This window comes from Condylostylus longicornis, unplaced genomic scaffold (assembly GCF_029603195.1).
Source record: "Condylostylus longicornis isolate FDR11 unplaced genomic scaffold, ASM2960319v2 ptg000135l, whole genome shotgun sequence".
Classification (NCBI taxonomy): domain Eukaryota; kingdom Metazoa; phylum Arthropoda; class Insecta; order Diptera; family Dolichopodidae; genus Condylostylus; species Condylostylus longicornis.
The window spans coordinates 15,374,971-15,393,379 of record NW_026578103.1 but is presented as its reverse complement, the minus strand read 5'-3'; the positions used below and the strand labels follow the sequence as shown (position 1 = coordinate 15,393,379).

General features: G+C 25.1%; 5 protein-coding genes across 5 annotated transcripts; 2 read left to right on the top strand and 3 right to left on the bottom strand.

Moving 5' to 3' along the window:
* Positions 1-2,454: 2,454 nt before the first annotated feature.
* LOC129615002 (uncharacterized) lies at positions 2,455-3,525 on the bottom strand. Its single transcript, XM_055530036.1, has one exon. The coding sequence runs from the start codon at positions 3,444-3,446 to the stop codon at positions 2,919-2,921; it is 528 nt and encodes a 175-aa protein (XP_055386011.1). The 5' UTR covers positions 3,447-3,525; the 3' UTR covers positions 2,455-2,918.
* An 810-nt stretch (positions 3,526-4,335) lies between these two features.
* On the top strand, positions 4,336-5,731 carry LOC129615001 (epimerase family protein SDR39U1). The gene is made up of 5 exons (XM_055530035.1): positions 4,336-4,479; positions 4,583-4,787; positions 4,842-5,082; positions 5,134-5,367; positions 5,417-5,731. The coding sequence occupies exons 1-5, from the start codon at positions 4,440-4,442 to the stop codon at positions 5,621-5,623; spliced, it is 927 nt and encodes a 308-aa protein (XP_055386010.1). The 5' UTR covers positions 4,336-4,439; the 3' UTR covers positions 5,624-5,731.
* Positions 5,732-5,733: 2 nt separating this feature from the next.
* Positions 5,734-8,060, bottom strand: LOC129615000 (nudC domain-containing protein 1). The gene is made up of 3 exons (XM_055530033.1): positions 7,583-8,060; positions 6,670-7,498; positions 5,734-6,600 (listed from the first exon to the last, which is right to left on the bottom strand). The coding sequence occupies exons 1-3, from the start codon at positions 7,795-7,797 to the stop codon at positions 5,911-5,913; spliced, it is 1,734 nt and encodes a 577-aa protein (XP_055386008.1). The 5' UTR covers positions 7,798-8,060; the 3' UTR covers positions 5,734-5,910.
* Positions 8,061-8,251: 191 nt separating this feature from the next.
* LOC129615364 (KRR1 small subunit processome component homolog) lies at positions 8,252-9,856 on the bottom strand. The gene has a single exon (XM_055530525.1). The coding sequence runs from the start codon at positions 9,727-9,729 to the stop codon at positions 8,704-8,706; it is 1,026 nt and encodes a 341-aa protein (XP_055386500.1). The 5' UTR covers positions 9,730-9,856; the 3' UTR covers positions 8,252-8,703.
* A 497-nt stretch (positions 9,857-10,353) lies between these two features.
* On the top strand, positions 10,354-12,769 carry LOC129615287 (TBC1 domain family member 15). Its single transcript, XM_055530414.1, has 3 exons — positions 10,354-10,555; positions 10,612-11,392; positions 11,443-12,769. The coding sequence occupies exons 1-3, from the start codon at positions 10,436-10,438 to the stop codon at positions 12,573-12,575; spliced, it is 2,034 nt and encodes a 677-aa protein (XP_055386389.1). The 5' UTR covers positions 10,354-10,435; the 3' UTR covers positions 12,576-12,769.
* Positions 12,770-18,409: the final 5,640 nt, after the last annotated feature.

Sequence of the window (18,409 nt, the reverse complement as noted above, 5' to 3'; positions counted from 1 at the left end):
GCAGACTATTTTCTCTTATTATCAATCAATTGGATTTTCATTTGGATTTTCAAAAAGAACGTAGTTACCAGGTGTTTTTCGTTTTAAATTTTACGTTGAAGTTTTGAACATTTTCAACATTTTTAGTCAAATCACGGTTGACATTTATACAAGGTGAATCACAAAGGTATACATCAACATACACCATTTGTTAGAGGATTGAAAATGGGTAAAACTTTTGTTTTGGGCTGGGTCCCAAATCTCAAGGGTTTCCGAGCTTAAATTTTGCGCAGCTGCTTAAGCTTTAATTTAAACTCTCAAACATTAAAAAAATTTTTATGACATAGAAGATATGAGGCAAAAACCATTCTATGTCAAGATTTTAAAGGCACTATTTTTCACTATTTTTGATTTTTATTTATTTAAGGCGCCGTAATTCTATCAACTATCACTTATTTTGGATGAAATTTTATACAAATTTTTAATTTGAAAAACAAAAATTGATTTTAAAAAATTTGAAATTTTTGAAAAGAAAAACTAAGATTTTGTATTAGGAAAAATAAAAAATAAAATCTAGTAATCAGAAAATTTTTTTTCGAAACTTTTCTTGGTAAAGAAAATTGATAGGTTTTTTATTTTTGCCAGTTTTTATAAGAAATGGTACCTATATGGTTTAAAATTTTTAAATGCATTTTTCTCAGATTGGGTGCAATTTAAAAATTTGAAAAAAATATTTTTAAAATCTAGACACCATTTGGCATCTGAAGTTATTAAAATTATCCAGATGAAACGAAATTTTAAAGGTATGTCATATAAATTTTGACATTTATTTTAATAAAAAAAAATTTTTTTAAATAGAAAAATTTATTTTTTTGGAATAAAATGGAGTTTGTGGTATTTACATTATGAAACTAATAAATAATTAAAAAATAATTTAATGGGGTTAATAAATTTTAAACATATTTCTACAAAAACTAAATTGGCATACGGTTTATGCAACTAAAGAGGTAGGTGTTCCAGTAAAGCAATTGATTTAAAATATGCAATTGAATAGAAATAGATTTGAAAGAAAACCATAAATGTTTGCCGAACTAGGTGAATTTCATAGAAAAATTTGGTGTTTTTTACGAGAAATTTGGAAAATTTTTAGATAAAGGAATATTAAATTGAATTTAATTTTACTTTCATCAACATCTTGTTTGATTTTAATTAATTAAAATGATAATTATGTGGTTTTTAAGTGGTTTTTGTGCTATATTTTCTATACCATAAAAAATTTTTTAATGTTTGAAGAATGTACAAAAAAAAAATTAAGGTTTCAAAAAATTGCTTTCGAAATCATCTAGTTAGAAAAACTGAAAAAATAAAACAAGGGAAAAATTTGATTTGTATACTATACAGATTCAAATAATATTTCTTGAAGTCGACTTGAGTTTGACATTTTAGATCTTTCAATCCGTGTATATGCAGTCGATTTTCAAGTCAAGCTAATAATTTTATCGGATCGTTTACATGAGCTCGAAATCCGCTTAAAATCGACTTCAAGTTGCATATAAACATAATAATATGAATATAATTCCTCTATATTCCTTTATATAATAAATGAAAGATTTATTGTCTGTATTATGTTAGTATAAAAAAAATCGTAGATTGCTGAAGTAAAGAAAATTGATTATAGCAGCTATTTAAGTACTGATTGTTTTTAACTTAAATTGCAGTTATAAAAAAATTAGTTTATACACTATACAATTTTTTTTTTTTTTTTTTCCTTCTTCACTCCTAGGAGGAGTATAGGGCTAGTGCATGATATCTATCATGCCCTAGTTTCTATAGTCATAGAGAGTTAGCTAGGTAGGTGACTAGCCTGCCGTAGTTTTATTTATATTAATTATTTGAGGTTATTAATATTTACTGTTTATTTTTCTTAGTTTTTAGTATCGAATATTATGAATATTTGAAAATTACTTGTTTAATATTTATTAGTATTGCATATTAAGTTATATAATATTGAATATAATTTTTATAGTGACCTGACCGGGGTACATATACAACAACTGACCGGGGGACTATACAACAAAAAATGAATTGTATTAATTCGTACAGTTTATTTAAAAAACCAATTTCATAATTTTAATGAAGAACACCTAATTTTCATGTTCAATTGAATTCAAATTTTTATTTAACTCTTAAGAGAAGAATGGGTTAAAACAAAGACTTCATGAGTGAAGTGAAGCTTTTTTTGAAATAAAATTATAATGAATCGCAATATTTTTTGTAGTTGTTAAATTTGAGGTGCATCTTCACGTCATCATGCTTACAGCTCGATTGTAAATCAGCAACCTGTTAAAATTTTTAATTTTTGAAAACAGGTTTTGCATTACATGTAAATGATCTTTATTATATAAAAAGTAGATCTTTATACTTCTTCGATTCATTCCCGTTATTTCAATATTCTTTTTTACCATTGATTTAAGATAGCAAAACACCACAAATACAATAGCATGATTGATATATTTATTAACCTAAAAATAAGTTCTTACGCTAAATATAAAAATTCCATTTTCAAATGTACAAATGTCTGGAAAATGAACAAAATTTAAAAATAAAATGAACTATAACGACAAATGTATATTAGTATGAAATTGTTAACAAATTATTACTATGTAATAACCAATAACAAAATCAGTAATTGTATTTAAAAAATAAGGCCTAGTACTAATAATAACAATTATAGTAACTAGAACAAGCGGTTATATAATATGTTAATATACTAATATCCGTGATATATAATATGGTAGCCAATGGGAATAGGGTATGTAGTTACCTACCTAAACATGCTTAAAAGGTACATGATAAATGATGCGGTCAAAATGACCAAAAGTACAAGCTTAAAGTAAATTTAGTTCTAAAGAATAGTAGTAAGAAATATGTATGTTAATTTAAATATGTCCCTCTTGAAATATTTTTTTGTTTTTAATTTCTTCTCTATGTTTATAAGTTATTTCTAGAAATTTTAAATATTCTTCGTCAACTTCTTCGATAGTTTCACATTCGTGAATGTCAATGTCATAATTTTCGCCTTCGCTACTACTAGTTTCATACTCCACTTTTTCATCTTCATTCCTTAAAGAGTTAATTTGAATATTTTGCCCTTTTATGATATGTTTGTACTCATCTAATTGTTTTTGTAATTCATTGTTTTTATTTTTTAGATTGAAAGCTAGATTTTTCCAGTAATGCATTTGATAAAAATTATGCCAATTTATACAACTCTCATAAGTTTTTCTCCATAATACAGCAGCAGCCTTGGTATTAGTGGTGTTTTGCATTTTATTTCCTGCAGCAGCGGACCCTAAAGAATTTTGAACCCAAATTGAATTTCTCCGAAATATTTTTCTGTTTCTAATCCTTCTTTTAGATTTTGTTGACTTTATTTTTTTCCATTTATTGCTGGCATTGTTAACCATAACGCAACTCTTAAATTAGTAAATATTTAGGTAGGAGGACTTCTTGAAGCTCGTTAACGTCAAGTCAACTAATACTGATTGTATATTTATAATACGACTGTCAGTTGACAAATATTTTAGTTCTGTCAAGATTAATTTTATATGTATAGGAAAATCCATATACAATAATTATACAAACATAAAAAACTAGTTTTACAATATCGCACATTTCAAAGCAAACATACCAACTGCATTACCGACATCAGTAAGTTTCAAATAAAAATAAAACCCAAGAAACTAAATGATATTAACAATAAGTAATGCCGAATGAAAATATCATATTCTTACCTTGTAATCCATGAATACAATTAAAATATTGTTTAAACACTTATTTAAATTCAAACTTAGTAAAATTTAAATTGTTGAAAATAAAATTTTTAGCTCTTTTATAGACATTTTTTGTGTTGCTAAATTTTTTTTAATTAACATATTTCAATAAACTTCCTTTCTGAAAATTCTAATTGACTTAAGCATATACAACCATCAAAGTATTACTATCAAGATCCATCAAAGTATAATAATTATTTTTACAAGTACATTTATGTCGTTGGAACTGTCAATATTTTTAAATTACAAAAACTTGCACTAAGTTTCAGGAAGCAGAGAAAAAAACTTATTTTGGTCTGTTATCGTAATATATACTTCTAATTACATTTTATTTGCTATGAGCTAAAATTTTAAGGAATTAATGCAAACATTCATAATTTGCGGTTTCCTCATAACAAAACGTCTAATTCTTTGAATTGCCTTAGAAGTGTGTGCAAAAAAAGTTAATCAAAACAAATTAATATGGCATTGCTGGAAAAATGAAGTATTTTGGCATTATTTAGTGTCAGAAAACGAATTCAGAAAAATGACTTTTGATGGCTGAATTGCGGAAAAATCTTATTTTGTAAATAAACTTAGTAGGATTCTAGTTATAAATATTCGTATTGATTGGTCAGGTTTATCATAATGAAAATTACAGCACTATTACACAAACATGTCTTGATCGGTAGGTATTTTACATTATTTTTTTGAAAGAGACAATTTTCTTGTATATCTTTTATATTAAATTGAACCTTATTATTACATAAGTTAAAATTTTACCCTTTCAGGAGGAGGTAGTGGTTTTATTGGTCGAAATCTTTCTAAGCTGTTGAAGTCTAAGAATTATGAAGTTACCGTAGTGTCACGTATGCCCGGTACAAACAGAATAACTTGGCTCGATATACAAAGTAAAGGGATACCAGAAAAAATAACAAGTGTAGTGAATCTAGCAGGTCAGAATGTTCTAGACCCTAAACGTAGGTGGACTCCTGGGTAAGATGGTATAAGTGCAAAATTTATATATTGCCAGTATTTTTAAATTTTTAGTTTTAAACAAAATGTATGGAACTCTCGAGTTAATTCAACAAGAATATTAGCAGAAGAAATAATAAAAAGTAAACGAAACTTGGATGCTTTCATAAATATATCTGGAGTTAGCTTATATAAACCAAGTTCATCCAAAACTTATAACGAAAACCATCTTGGCGAAAGTTTTGACTTTATGTCAAAGCTGTGTATTGAGTGGGAAAAGGCTGCCACTATACCGGAAAATGAAAATTGTCGATCGGTAATAAGTTTTGAGTAAAAATTCTTAAAGAATTGTCATTTTAGTTCTTAGATTAAATTAAGAACCGGGGTTGTATTAGGTCCCGGTGGAGGAATGATTGAATCTATATGGATGCCTTTTGTTTTTGGGCTTGGTGGTCCAATGGGAAATGGCGACCAATATTTGCCGTGGATTCACATGGATGATTTATGTAATTTAATATTGTATTGCATAGAAAACAAAAATGTTAAAGGAATACTAAACGGTGTGGCCCCACAAATTGTTACAAATGGCGAATTTTCCAAAGTACAAAAAATTTTTTTGGTTGATGAGATCTTCAAAAATTTTCTTATAGATATTTGCGTCATGTTTGAAACGTCCAGCTCTGATACCATTTCCTGAGTTTGCTGTTAAATTAATATTTGGTAAAGATCGCTCAGCTCTTTTATTAACTGGTGCAAAAATTGAACCAAAATTAACTATCGAGTCTGGATTTAAATATGGTTTTCCTATTGTAAAAGGAGCTTGTGAAGATATTATTAAAAAAGTAAGAGGTAAATAAAGAACAAATCCATGTATTAGATAATTTTTCAGATTTCTATGTTATTTGTAAGAAAATATGTAAAAAATTTTGTATATTTAATTATTTATAAAAATCGCAATTAATGAAGGCGTAGTGTTTTCTTGCTTTTTTTATCCTGTCAGATTTTGATCCATATCTATTGGATATCATTAGATATTAATAATTAATAGATATTGTTTAATAACAGAATAGCTTAAAAATAAGAAGTTTTATTATTAAACCGTAATAGGATTTGGGTTGATGAGTATAAGCTAACAATGTTAAATTTAATTATTCAGTTTATTGAGTTGGATAAACAGTAAGCACTTTTCACTTAATAAAGTTATAAAATTGATTCCACAGGACATTCCAAGAACTTCACTATTCGAGTCTAAAGTAATTAAGCTTTGTTTTCCAAGGGAAATTTGGGGACCATTGCGATTTCTCAAATTATTTGCTGTTTCATATTTCGATTTATAAATAAATACGTGCCTAAATGGTTCTGAAATTACAGAATAGCCCATATCTGGAGCACAATCAACATATTTTTTCTGTTGCTTTGATGCTTGAACATAACCAAAGGCATGCAAATTACCCTCATGACGTAAAGCCCATTCTTCGGGTTTCAGAGGATTATAATGTTGAAGCCACAATGAAGCATCTACATCTGTTCTGGTAGCAATAGCCGCTGGGAATCCTGGTCTTAAAACTGTTGAAAATAAAGGTGGATTATTTCCAAGAGGAACTTGATGAGTCACTTCTTTTAGTTCCAAATTAATGCGATAAATATAATATTCATCATCCGAATTAAAAGCCACATCACAATCTTCTAACGGGGTCTCCAAATTTACAGTTGGTTTATTGTCCATTTCCAGGTTCTGTGCTGTATCTTGCGTTACTTTAGAATCATTTTCCATCAAGTATGGCCACATTGTACAATCTTTTTTCATTAATGTAATTTGAAGGGATCCATTTTCCTAAATCGAAAGAAAAAAAGTATAATATATAAGCACTTACGTGCCAATAAAATAAATTCCATTACATACTATAGCCCACGTAGTTAATTCAGGATCGATTTGTTGACATAGATTTTGTTTATTAAGAAGATATTCATCATAATGTAGAACGGATATCGTCTTGTCAGTGCATATCACCTTCAAATTATTTTTATTTTCATACTCTACATCTTTAAATGAAATTACTACATCGTCTTCTGATTGAGACCATTCATAATTATTATTTATTTCATTTGAATCTTCTTTTGTTTCCACATGTTTTTCCTTCGAATCCTCTTTTTCATTTTCTTCTTTCTCTTTTGATTCATTAGATTGAAAAGTAATGTTTTTATTAGAACAAATAACGATAGATGCTGATTTTGGTTCAAAAGCACAGTAATGAATTAAATCACTTCCAAGCAACACATCTTCCAGCTTCCAACTCCATACATTTTCTGTTTGTTCTGGTTTTTCGAAGAGTTTACCCCAATGAATTTGATTTATATTTTTTGAACCACATTTTTCAATGTGCTGAAACGCACAATTGATCACTTTCTTTCCATCAAAAACATCTAATCTGGCATCTTTCAAAACAAAACCTTCGAAATTTTCATTGATTTTGTGTGAAGAAAGGAGCTTCCATTCTGTAACTTTGTACCGATCTGAAGTATCAAATAATTGTAACATATTAAAACCGTCACATAATACACAATATTTTTCAGAAATAAATTTAAATGAAAAATTGTATCGTGTTAGCTCTGGAGTTTGCTGCTCAGAGAATTTATATACTACTTTTAAAGGACTTGGTCTGCCGGTACTTTCTTTATAGCTTGCGCAATATATCAATGAGCCATCACCGCCAACAAAATATGAATGTTCCCTAGAAAAATATAGCAAAATATTTTTATTCAAAATTAGATATGTATGTGTACATAAAAGTTTAATTTAATCAAAGTGCTTATACCGGTTCCATGGGTCTTGCACGAGAAAATTTTGCAGTGAAAACAATTCAGTGTGTAAAAACGAATACTGATCAACTGGAATTTTGCGAACATATGGATGTTGATTTATTTCCAAGTCCACTTTTATTACTGGAACACTTTCTAACGACAGCTTGTACCCATCAAAATTTGTTTTTATTAAAGATCTATTAGTTTTTAATTCGACAATTTTAACCATTTTCCGAATTCAAATTTTAAATATCAACAAGTCTTTTATGCTTATCCAAAGACAATGATTACTCGTAGTATTTTACGAGCGTTAACTGACAAGATATGATTAAAAAATATTATTTTAAAGGTATGTATTGGATTTACACATTGGAAATGTCATTTCGTTATTTGTTATATGAAACATATGCCGACCATATACCGATATTGCTGACGAAGAATGGGGATAATATTGTTGAAAGGATTGCCAGCCACAAAGAAAAATAAATATTGAATTGAATAATCTCAATGTTTTTTTTAAACCTTTAGAATACAACATTGCAAGTTCGATGATTTGACTAATTTTATATATTTCATTTATAAAATACTTATCAATGATTTTTTGCCATTTTATGCATAAATTGTAATAAGGTTATAAGTTTTAAGATTAATTGACAATAATGTTAAAATTTTATAGAAAAATGAATAAAACAAACAATATTGAAAATTAGACATTCATTTCGTAATGTAAACGCAATATGATAATGGTACTGTACAGTCTTTTTAGTTTACATTATACATTTGTAACTCTAATGGTGGTCCTTCATAAAATTAAAAATCGTTTTTGTCGCTTCATCTGTTTTCACGTTTCATGTGTGTTGCTTCAATATTTCTGCAAACTGCAGGTACATGTATATGTATACAAAAAAGGTAATCTCATTTTGCTTTAATTTTTGAATTTCGTATATCTGGCCAGACCTTACTAATCGACAATAATAAAACACATAAAAAATTTAAACAGTATGAAAAAATGAATATGAAATTATTTTATGTAAATTATTGTTTTAAGCATCTATTTATAGGTATTTATACCTAAAGAAACATTTTTAAAGAACTAATATTGTGCAAATTAAAAATTTTAACGTTCCAGATATTTTTAATTTTTAAATTTTTTGGTTTTAACTTTTTTAAGCTTTTCTTTTAGTGATTTTATATCAATTTTATACGAATTTTGTTTAGATGATGTTTTGGACTTTTCTTCAGGAGGGATAAAATCTTTGTTACGTCTTTCTTCCTGTTTCTTAACCGATTCAGCTTGCTTTTCCTTTAACTCCTTATTCTTTTTGATGCGCTTTTGTTCTTTTGTAAGGAAATATTCTCCAGATGCCAATTGTTTGTCGATTTTGCTCTCAGGTTGCGGTGGTGGGAATGGTGTATATTCACCTTTAATCTTTTTCTTTTTAGGTTGTTTTCGTTTACTAATGTTTTTGCTCTTAAAATTTGGTAAAAACCGTGACCAATTCTCATTTGCTAATTTTGGATCTCTTAGAAGTTCTCTTTTTATCATAAGTGCTTTTATATTATAAATAGGATGCACATTTTGCATAGTATCAATGACAATTTCACGGACCTGTTGAAGGCCTTTATATGGTCCTAAAGCAGACACCGTATTTCCCTGTACTAAAACATAACAATCTGTTAAAAGCTCAATAGATTTCAGAGTTGCACCATTTGGACCAATTAAACGTTGTCTTCTTTTAACAAATTTTTCTTTTTTTCTTACTAAATTTCCTATTTTTATAATATCGCACCCTATTTCGTCTTCAAGAACGCGCTTTGCTTGTTCATAAGGCACACTCCTTGCAAGTAGTTTAATCATATCTCGACTTTTAATTATTATATATGGATCCCAAGTCTTGCGAGAAGTTTTTACCAACATACTTCCTTCAACTAAATCTAATTCACATTTAACATGATGCTCTTCTAGTGTTTTTTGAACAAGGGGCCAAACTTCTTTCAAATATTTTTCACGATACTTCGGAAATAGTGTTGCAAAAGAGCTTTCTTCAATAAGGCCGTTTGGATTATGTTCAGGTTTAAACTCTGGTAATTTTAAAGACCAAGCGTTGTCAACAGGATCAGTTGTATTAACACTTTTTTCATCATTTTCCGTTCCATCCATTTTGAACCAATTTTGACTCTTACAGTCTTTAAGAAAGCTGCAATATTATTTCTATAATATGTTTTTAAAACTTGAATAGCAAACACATGTATTAAGATAAGAACCTAATTTTATTTCTATAATAGACTAACATTTATGTGACGGTTTAAATGTCAAATCAAAAATGTTTTTTAATATTAGATATCGACAGGGTTGTTTTGAATGTCTAAAAAATTATACGGAAAGTGATTAAGGAAATGAGATTTGGAGGAGAATTAAAATATTTTAAATGGAAGGAATTAGGTCTTTTTATGACATAAGCACTTAAAAAATTAATCAGATTTATTTTTGGATAATGTCCAAGTACTTGTCAAAGTTAATTAAACTTATTGAAATATTAAATAATAATTTCTGCTGAAAAAGATATGTGCGTTTACGAGACAAATTTAAAATTTTAAAATTATTATGTTTTACTAAAGCAATATAAAAAATAATTTCTAAATTATAAAATATCTTCTCGATTACGTTCCAATTGGCTACGATGACGTTCCAAAATCAGATTCGTTAAAAATGGCGGCTGTCGTCAATTTTGAAGCAAACCATGTAATTTTTTAGACAAAGATTTATAGTCAGCTGTCAAAACCTGTAATATTGTTGACGCATTTATTTATCCTCGACGACGTAAACCAAGATATATTTTTGTATTTCATTAGCAAAATAAACTAAGATGTTAGATCCTCCAGAATCAGAAAGTTCAATTGTTCCGGTTCACAATGGCAGAGGAAAGTCAAGTGAATTATCATTAGAGTCGCAAAATAGTGATACTTCTATAAATGGACAGGGACAGGTAGAATATTATGGTAACTTTTATTACCTTTGAAAAATTTCAACTCTTAATTTTAGGTATTGTGTACACATGATGGGATATTGCTAAAGAAAGCTACGGCGGAATTTATAACTGATATTAATAATAGTGGCTCACTAAATCTAGTAGAATATACAACCCCACACAAGCACTTGACGATCGAGTGGCGACCTGATGAAAATATTTTCATAGAAGCGGATGATGACAGTCAATGGGCCTTAATTGATACCATATCAAAAAGAGAAAGAACTTTATCGGAAAGTAAAGTCTTTAACTCAAAATTGGAAAATACAAATGTTAAAATTCGGTGTTTTCGTACTGACATTGAGGAGCTAAGGTCAATTGAAGTGTTGTCTAGAGGGCAGAAAATTAGATTTATCAGATTAGATGGAACTATTCAAAGCGAATACTTTTTCCAAAATGGAAACGCCGAAAATTTTGTAAAAACACTTCAACATTTACATATTCTCACTCCAAGTCAACATAACAAAAGGGAATATATTGTTTTGAATCTTGAAGCACAAAAATTAAAGAAAACTTTTGCAGAATTAAAGATTGATGATATAAAAAACGCACAGCCGGGGTCAGGTGGGTGGTTTCAAAACAAACTTGTAGACTTTTTGGTAAAAGTTCCTGATTATGTAGCACCACAGCCTTTAACTCGCAATGTGCGAGTGATTCCGAAACCAGATGAATATGAAGTATTAGATGAAGATAACAGCTCTAATACAAAATCAAATGATCAAGAAATAACAGAATTTAATGATAAAACGCCAAAAGTTGAAAGAGTTTTACCTGAGAGGAAAATGATTGAACGAGGTCAGTATTTTTTATTTGAACGCTATTGTCTGAACTAATGAAGATTTTAGGTTCCCCCTTAACGGAAAAGCAATGGAGAGAGTTTCAAACGGAAGATGGCAGAATATCGGATCCAACCCGTATAAAAGAAGCTATATTTCGTGGTGGAGTTGATAAGAATATAAGATGCGAAGTTTGGAAGTATTTATTAAATTATTACGATTGGGATGATACGACTGTCGCAAAAGTTTCAAGAAAAGAGAAGAAACGAAAAGAATATTATCAAATGAAAGCTCAATGGCTCTCCATTTCAGTTACTCAAGAAAAAAACTTTACAGGATATCGTGATCGAAAATGTCAAATAGAAAAAGATGTAAAAAGAACCGATCGAACACAAGAATTTTTTTCTGGTGAAAAAAATCCAAACATAGGCTTGCTTCAAGATATTTTAATGACATACGTAATGTATAATTTTGATTTAGGATATGTTCAAGGAATGAGCGATTTGTTAGCCCCGATTCTATCGATTCAACAAAATGAAGTAGATGCTTTCTGGTGTTTCGTAGGATTTATGGATTTAGTGTATTCTAATTTTGATGTCGATCAGGCCGGAATGAAAAAACAATTAAGCAACTTAAATACATTACTTCAGTTTTGCGATGAAGAATTATTTGAATATTTAAAAGAGCATGGTTCTGATAATATGTACTTTTGTTTTAGATGGCTTCTTGTGTGGTATAAAAGAGAATTTTCTAATGATGATATTTTAGAATTATGGGAATGCTTATGGACTCGTTTACCATGTCCCAATTTTCATCTTTTAGTTGGTATAGCAATACTAGATCAACAAAAAAATACTATAATCGGAAATGAGTATGAGTTTAATGAAATTCTGAAATGTATAAATGAACTTTCAATGAAAATAAGTTTAAAACCTACTTTAAAGTTAGCAGAAGCTATATATGGTCAAATAAAGGAATCAAAAGATTTAACTAACGAAATTCGAGTTATTATTGGAGAAGATATAGTACCAGTTGATTGTAATCTTGAAGATGATTGTGATGGCGGTGATAGCAAGGAGCAAGAATTCGATGATAGCTTCGGTCAATTTGATGTAAGAGAATTATCTCCTGAAGAAGAAAGAACCCGCCAGGAGAAATTTGAAGAAGCTTGTGATCAGTCAATGTATCTTTCATTTCTTTGAATTGATTTTTTTAAGTTACTAATGAACGGTAATTTCATAACCAAAGCCTTTATTAAATACAGTTAGATTAAAATGAAATTGTAGTACGATATTTATTATTACTAAAATTTATATACTAAATTACTACTAAAATTATATTTAATATCAGATTAATATTGTAAGAAGTAAAAACATAGTCTTTCAAACTCTTTGAATTTTACAGGAAAGAAATAAAAGAAAATTTTTTTTTTAAATATTTAATAATAATAATAATAATAATAATAATAAGAAAATTAAAATAAGTTTTAGTAAATCGTACTATTATTTTAAAGTGTATAATAATAGATTTTTTTTATATAAATATGTAATTTGCAGTCACTTTAAATGTCAATTTAAAAGTAAAACGAAATTAAATCTATTATAAAAATTTTTTGATAAGTTGGAATTTAGAAATTTAAATTCTACGTTAAGCATACACAATTTTATTTGAAATTTTAGATAAAAAATTGCTTTCTGTTGTTATTAATAAAATTTATGAATAAGAATAAAAAAGAATGCGTCAAATAATTTTTCAAGAACTGTTTGAATTTTTGTATTTCAGTTTTAAAGAAAACAATAGTCTCTTCACATCTAATAATTGCAAGTAAAACAATTTTCATATTATATAATAGAATTCAAGATTTTTATTTTAAAATAATAAAGTTCTAAATACAAAAAGTAAAATAATGTGGCGGGTATAATGAAGATTTGTATTTAAAATTTAAGAATGTATTTAAAAATTAGAAATAGTTCGTATCTAATATTAGGCAAATGTCTACTAAAGAATTTAAAAAGAAAATTTTTTTAAGATTTTTCACTTTAAAATTACATAGATTACAAAAGATATAAAATACATTGTGAAAATGTCTATGTTATTTAGTCATCTTATTGAAAATTTATCTACTTCATTTGCACTTTCAATATGAATATTGAAAAGCATTTATTTTGGCATAAACGCCAATATTACATATAAGATTATATTAATTTTTCATTTGAATGAAATATTTTTACCTTTACTAGGCATTCAATTAATTTTTAATATGAGGAATAAAAAACACAAATCTATTTAGAAAGTAATTAAAATACGCAAAGTAATTGAAAACTTTTCAATATATACCACAAGTAGAGCAAGATATTTGGGTTACATAGTAGAGATATGTAAGCAGAAAATATAATTAAGTATCTTAACCTCTTTAGCTTTCCAAAGTGTGTACCTTTTAAATTCGTTTTTATGACATAATGATTGGTATAGCGATATAAAAGGTAATTTATATTGTGATATAGAAATTAATTTATTGACTAGTAGTTTTCAAATTCTTGTTTTTTTTTTTTTGGAGATTTTCTGCTTTAAATTCGGAAAACAAATACTTTCAGAAAATTTAGCATATATATTGCTTTTCTTTATAAATATTTACCAAGAGAGCTATAAAGAAGAAGAAAATGCTTAAAAATTTAATAAATAAGAAAAATTGTGATTTTAGAATGTATTTGTTTTTATTTGTTATGAAAAAAAAGAAAGAAAATTATTTATTTTTTTTTTTTTAACAGAAACATTTTTTTATTTTGTTTTATGAATGTTTTTCTTTTAAATCATTTTTTAGCAAATTCTAAAATTTGATTTTTACAATTTTAAGAGTATTTTTTTTTTTAATTTTTTTTTTGTTTTTTTTTTTTTTTTAAATGGATTAATAAAAAAGGTGATAATTTTTATCATTTTAATAAAAAGTAATTTGTTATTAAATATTTTAATAATTTAGCTAAATTGTTTTTTGCTTAACTTATTTAATATTTTGTTTTACATTTTTCATTTAGTTTTTTTTTTTTTTTCATTTTTAGCTAATATTTTTTTTTCTTTTGAACAAAGGTTTTAACAAAAATCTAAAAGGTTTATACAGAATTTTTTTTTTTCACTACAAATATGGACGAGAAATTATTAGGTACTAAAATTTAGTATTTATATGTATATAAAAATATTCAAATTATTACAAAAGATATAAAATTGAAAAAATAAAGGAACAGAACTTAGAATGTAAAAAATTTCAAATTTGAATTTAAATGCGAGTATTATAAGAATACAAAATAAAATTGTAGAATTTTATATAATTATATTAATTTGAAAATTTAAGAAATTATTAAGAATTAAAATATTCTTTTCATTTAAAAAATTTATAATAACATTAAAATGTGGAATTTTTTCATATACATTGCATTTTATCAATATTTTTTAATATTCTGTTATTTGAACTTAAAAGATTGGATGCTGGGGATGTAGAATTTCTCGTATATATTTATAGTGTTTTCCTTTTTTTTTTTTTTATTTTCTTCAATTATTTTTAATTCAGTATTCTAAATATTTTATTTTCTTTTTTATTTTTCCTATTTATTTTATTAAATTATAATATCCAGTGCTTTACGACATATTCTATTTAATTTCTTATATTTGTAATTTTTCATATATAAATATATTTTAGATGCATATATTTATATATAATTTTGTAAATTATAATAATATATAAATATTTTTATTTTTATGGTAATTAAATGTATACATATGTATATATATAAATATATTTATTATATATACATATTATACATATTATTTTTTATATTACAAGATCAAAATTATCCATTTCAGGTATAATTTTGAATAATTTAATATTTTTAAAAATTGAAATTTTCTACTTAAAAGAATTTCGGCTATATTATATTAAAATATAAAAAATAAAATAAAATAGTATTAAAAATGTAATAATGTAATTAATTTCTTGAAACAACTAGTTATTCAACAGAATGAATAAATTTAAATTTTATGTTTTGCCTTCAATTATAGGAAAAAATTGTATTATTGGAAATGATTTACAAGTTATTAAAATAGAAAAAAAAACAATAAACCTTATGTTAATATGTTTGATTAATATTGATTTATGGAAATTTGTATTTCTTTATGAAATGATACAGTGTTAAAAAAATGAATTTCATTTTCCGAAAAATTAAAAATCTTTTATATAAAATAGTAAGTAAAAAAAATTAGGCTTTTAAGAGGAATAAAGTACATTTGCCTTTATTATTCTTCGAAAATTCTGAAATATTTTTTTTTTCAAATCTTTAATTGAAATAAAGAAACGAGCTTGCAAAAATTTTATTTTATTAATTTTAATATTTAAAATATTCTTTTGTTTCTTGAAATATTTTATGTTTTTTTATTGCATACCATATTTATATTATTGTTATTAATTTATTTTTATTATTTATTATTTTCATTCATATGTAAGGAATCTGGTTTCCCTATTAAAACGACAAAATACAAAATTAAACCAATTAAAAATGAAAAATTAAAAAGATAATTGTCATTATATACCTATTTTTAAATTATTTTTTTTTATATTTATAAATTTTAAATAAATTTTTTTTTTTCGATTTTTCATTACAATTTTTTTCAATCAGATTTAAGGTTTTAAAGCTTTCGAAAAAAAAAGCGAATTCGTCATTATCATTTTATATAAAATTTATTATGTTATATGCACATAATCATTTTTGTAACTATTTATGTATGTGTAAGTATTATGATTATCATTATGTATAAAGTTGTTTTAATTTTAATTTTAAAATATTAAAAATATGAATATGATGACAAATATAATATTGGAAAAATTTTTTATTCAATATTCAAAACAAAATTTTCATTTCTTTCAATTGTCTTTATAAAATAAAACCATATGCAATATTTTAAAAGTATAATTATTATTCTTTCATAGTCAGAGTGTTATTTAGATTTTATAAGATTATTTACTTGTAGTAAAATAATTTTAGAAAAAAATCTATATTATTATAAAAATGTCGATATCGCTATTATCGATGTTTTCGATTTTGATTTTCTAACTGCATATCCTATATTGGTTTTCTGTACTCAGCTAAATGACTTTTCAAAATACCCTTTTGATTCTTTATTAAACATTTGACATTTTCAATTTGCATGCAAAATAAAAAAAAAAGAAAATTTTTTTTTGGTCATTTATTATTGTGAATAATACGGAAAAAAATAACTAAAATGGAATTTAAATAATATCCAATTTTAAACAATAAATTAAAAAATACAGATGGATTAACAAAAAATTTTATCTCCATTATTGCAAGATTAAATACAACACTGAAGTTTTTCAATAAAATTTCATATTATACACAGCAGAAGAATCGCAAATTACTTCTGATGCATTTTTTAAGTGATGCTGTCAGCGTTTACCTTTTTTAAAACATCATATTTAAACATAAATGTAAATTAATTGTTATAAAAGCTAGCTCTTATTTTTTAGTAACAGGAGGAAGAAATTCTCTTATATATAGGAACCAATGAAACTTTTTTTATTGTTATATTGTACAATACAAAAATAGTGCATAGTGGATTGAAGGCGGATGATGCTGCATTTGGTTTAACATTAAAATTAATGGTAAATAATATTGCAGCACATAACAAGAAAATATATTACATTAACAATCTGAAACCTTTATAAATTTAGGACGAATGGAATATGCAATAACTTTAATCGTTGCGGAGTGGAATTGTTTTGCAACATAATATGATAAATTGGATTTGTTATATTTTGTAACATCATTCTTCGTAATTTTAAAAATTAACTAAGTTATAGTTTAGTTATACTTGTCCCTTTTTCACATCAATTTTACAAATTTATTAAATATTATTTATTTGTGTAATGTTTTTATATCATAAGTAGTATTTTTATCATAAGTAGTATTAATAATACATATATCATTTCTGAATTCAACTATGTATTAATTTTGGTTTATATAATTAAATTAAATCTATTACATATGGTTTTAAATAATTATATTTTAATAACTTTAATAAAGTTCATATCATCTTTTTAAATTAAAGATCATTAATATCAAATTTTTATTTTAATGATGATTGAAAATTTTAATTATCATAAATAAAAATTGACAAAAAATGTATAAATGAAATAAAAAATTGTTATTATTAAAATTGAATAAAATTTGAGAAATCCATTTATGGAAATTTAAAAAAAAAAGAAGTATGTATATGTTTATGCAAATGTATATTGTATTTTATGTAAGTATATATGTATAGTTTATATAAACTTAAAAAATGAAAGTTTAAAAAATTTATTTCATATTTTTTTTTTTTCATTATTTCAGTTTTATTATTTAGTTTTGTTTCATTTTGTTTTGGAAAAGCTATAGGTAACACAAAAACAAGAATTTTATTTTGGAAAAATTTTTTCTAGTTTTATATTTAATTTATTTTTAAGTTTTTTTTTTTATCTATTTTAAAGAAATTCGAACATTTTTTTTTTTCAAAATAACATTTATTATACAATTAAATTGATAACAACTGTCATATGTAAATAGTTAAATTCTAGTTTGCTTTTACTTTATTTATTTTTTTTTTTTTCGATTATTAAGAGGTAGTTTTCAAAAATTTATAATCAATTTAAGTAATTTTTGCTATTTAAAATTTATTTATTTATTTTAATGAACTTAATAATTAATTTTTTATAATTTAATATTTTCATTTTTACATGTATCTATATTTTCTTGGTTTTCATATTTAATATATATAGCTTATCATTTATTAGTGAATTTGAATTTATATACGTAAAATTTTTTAATATTTTTGCTGTAATATTTGAGTAAAATTTTTTAGTTAAACCATTTTTTTTAACTATTTGATATTTTTTTATTTTTATTAATTTAATTGTATGAAATTTTCAAATATTTTGTAAATGAGAGCTCTAAAATTTTTCTTTTTAATTTCCGAGTTGTTTTGCTTTTGTATAAAG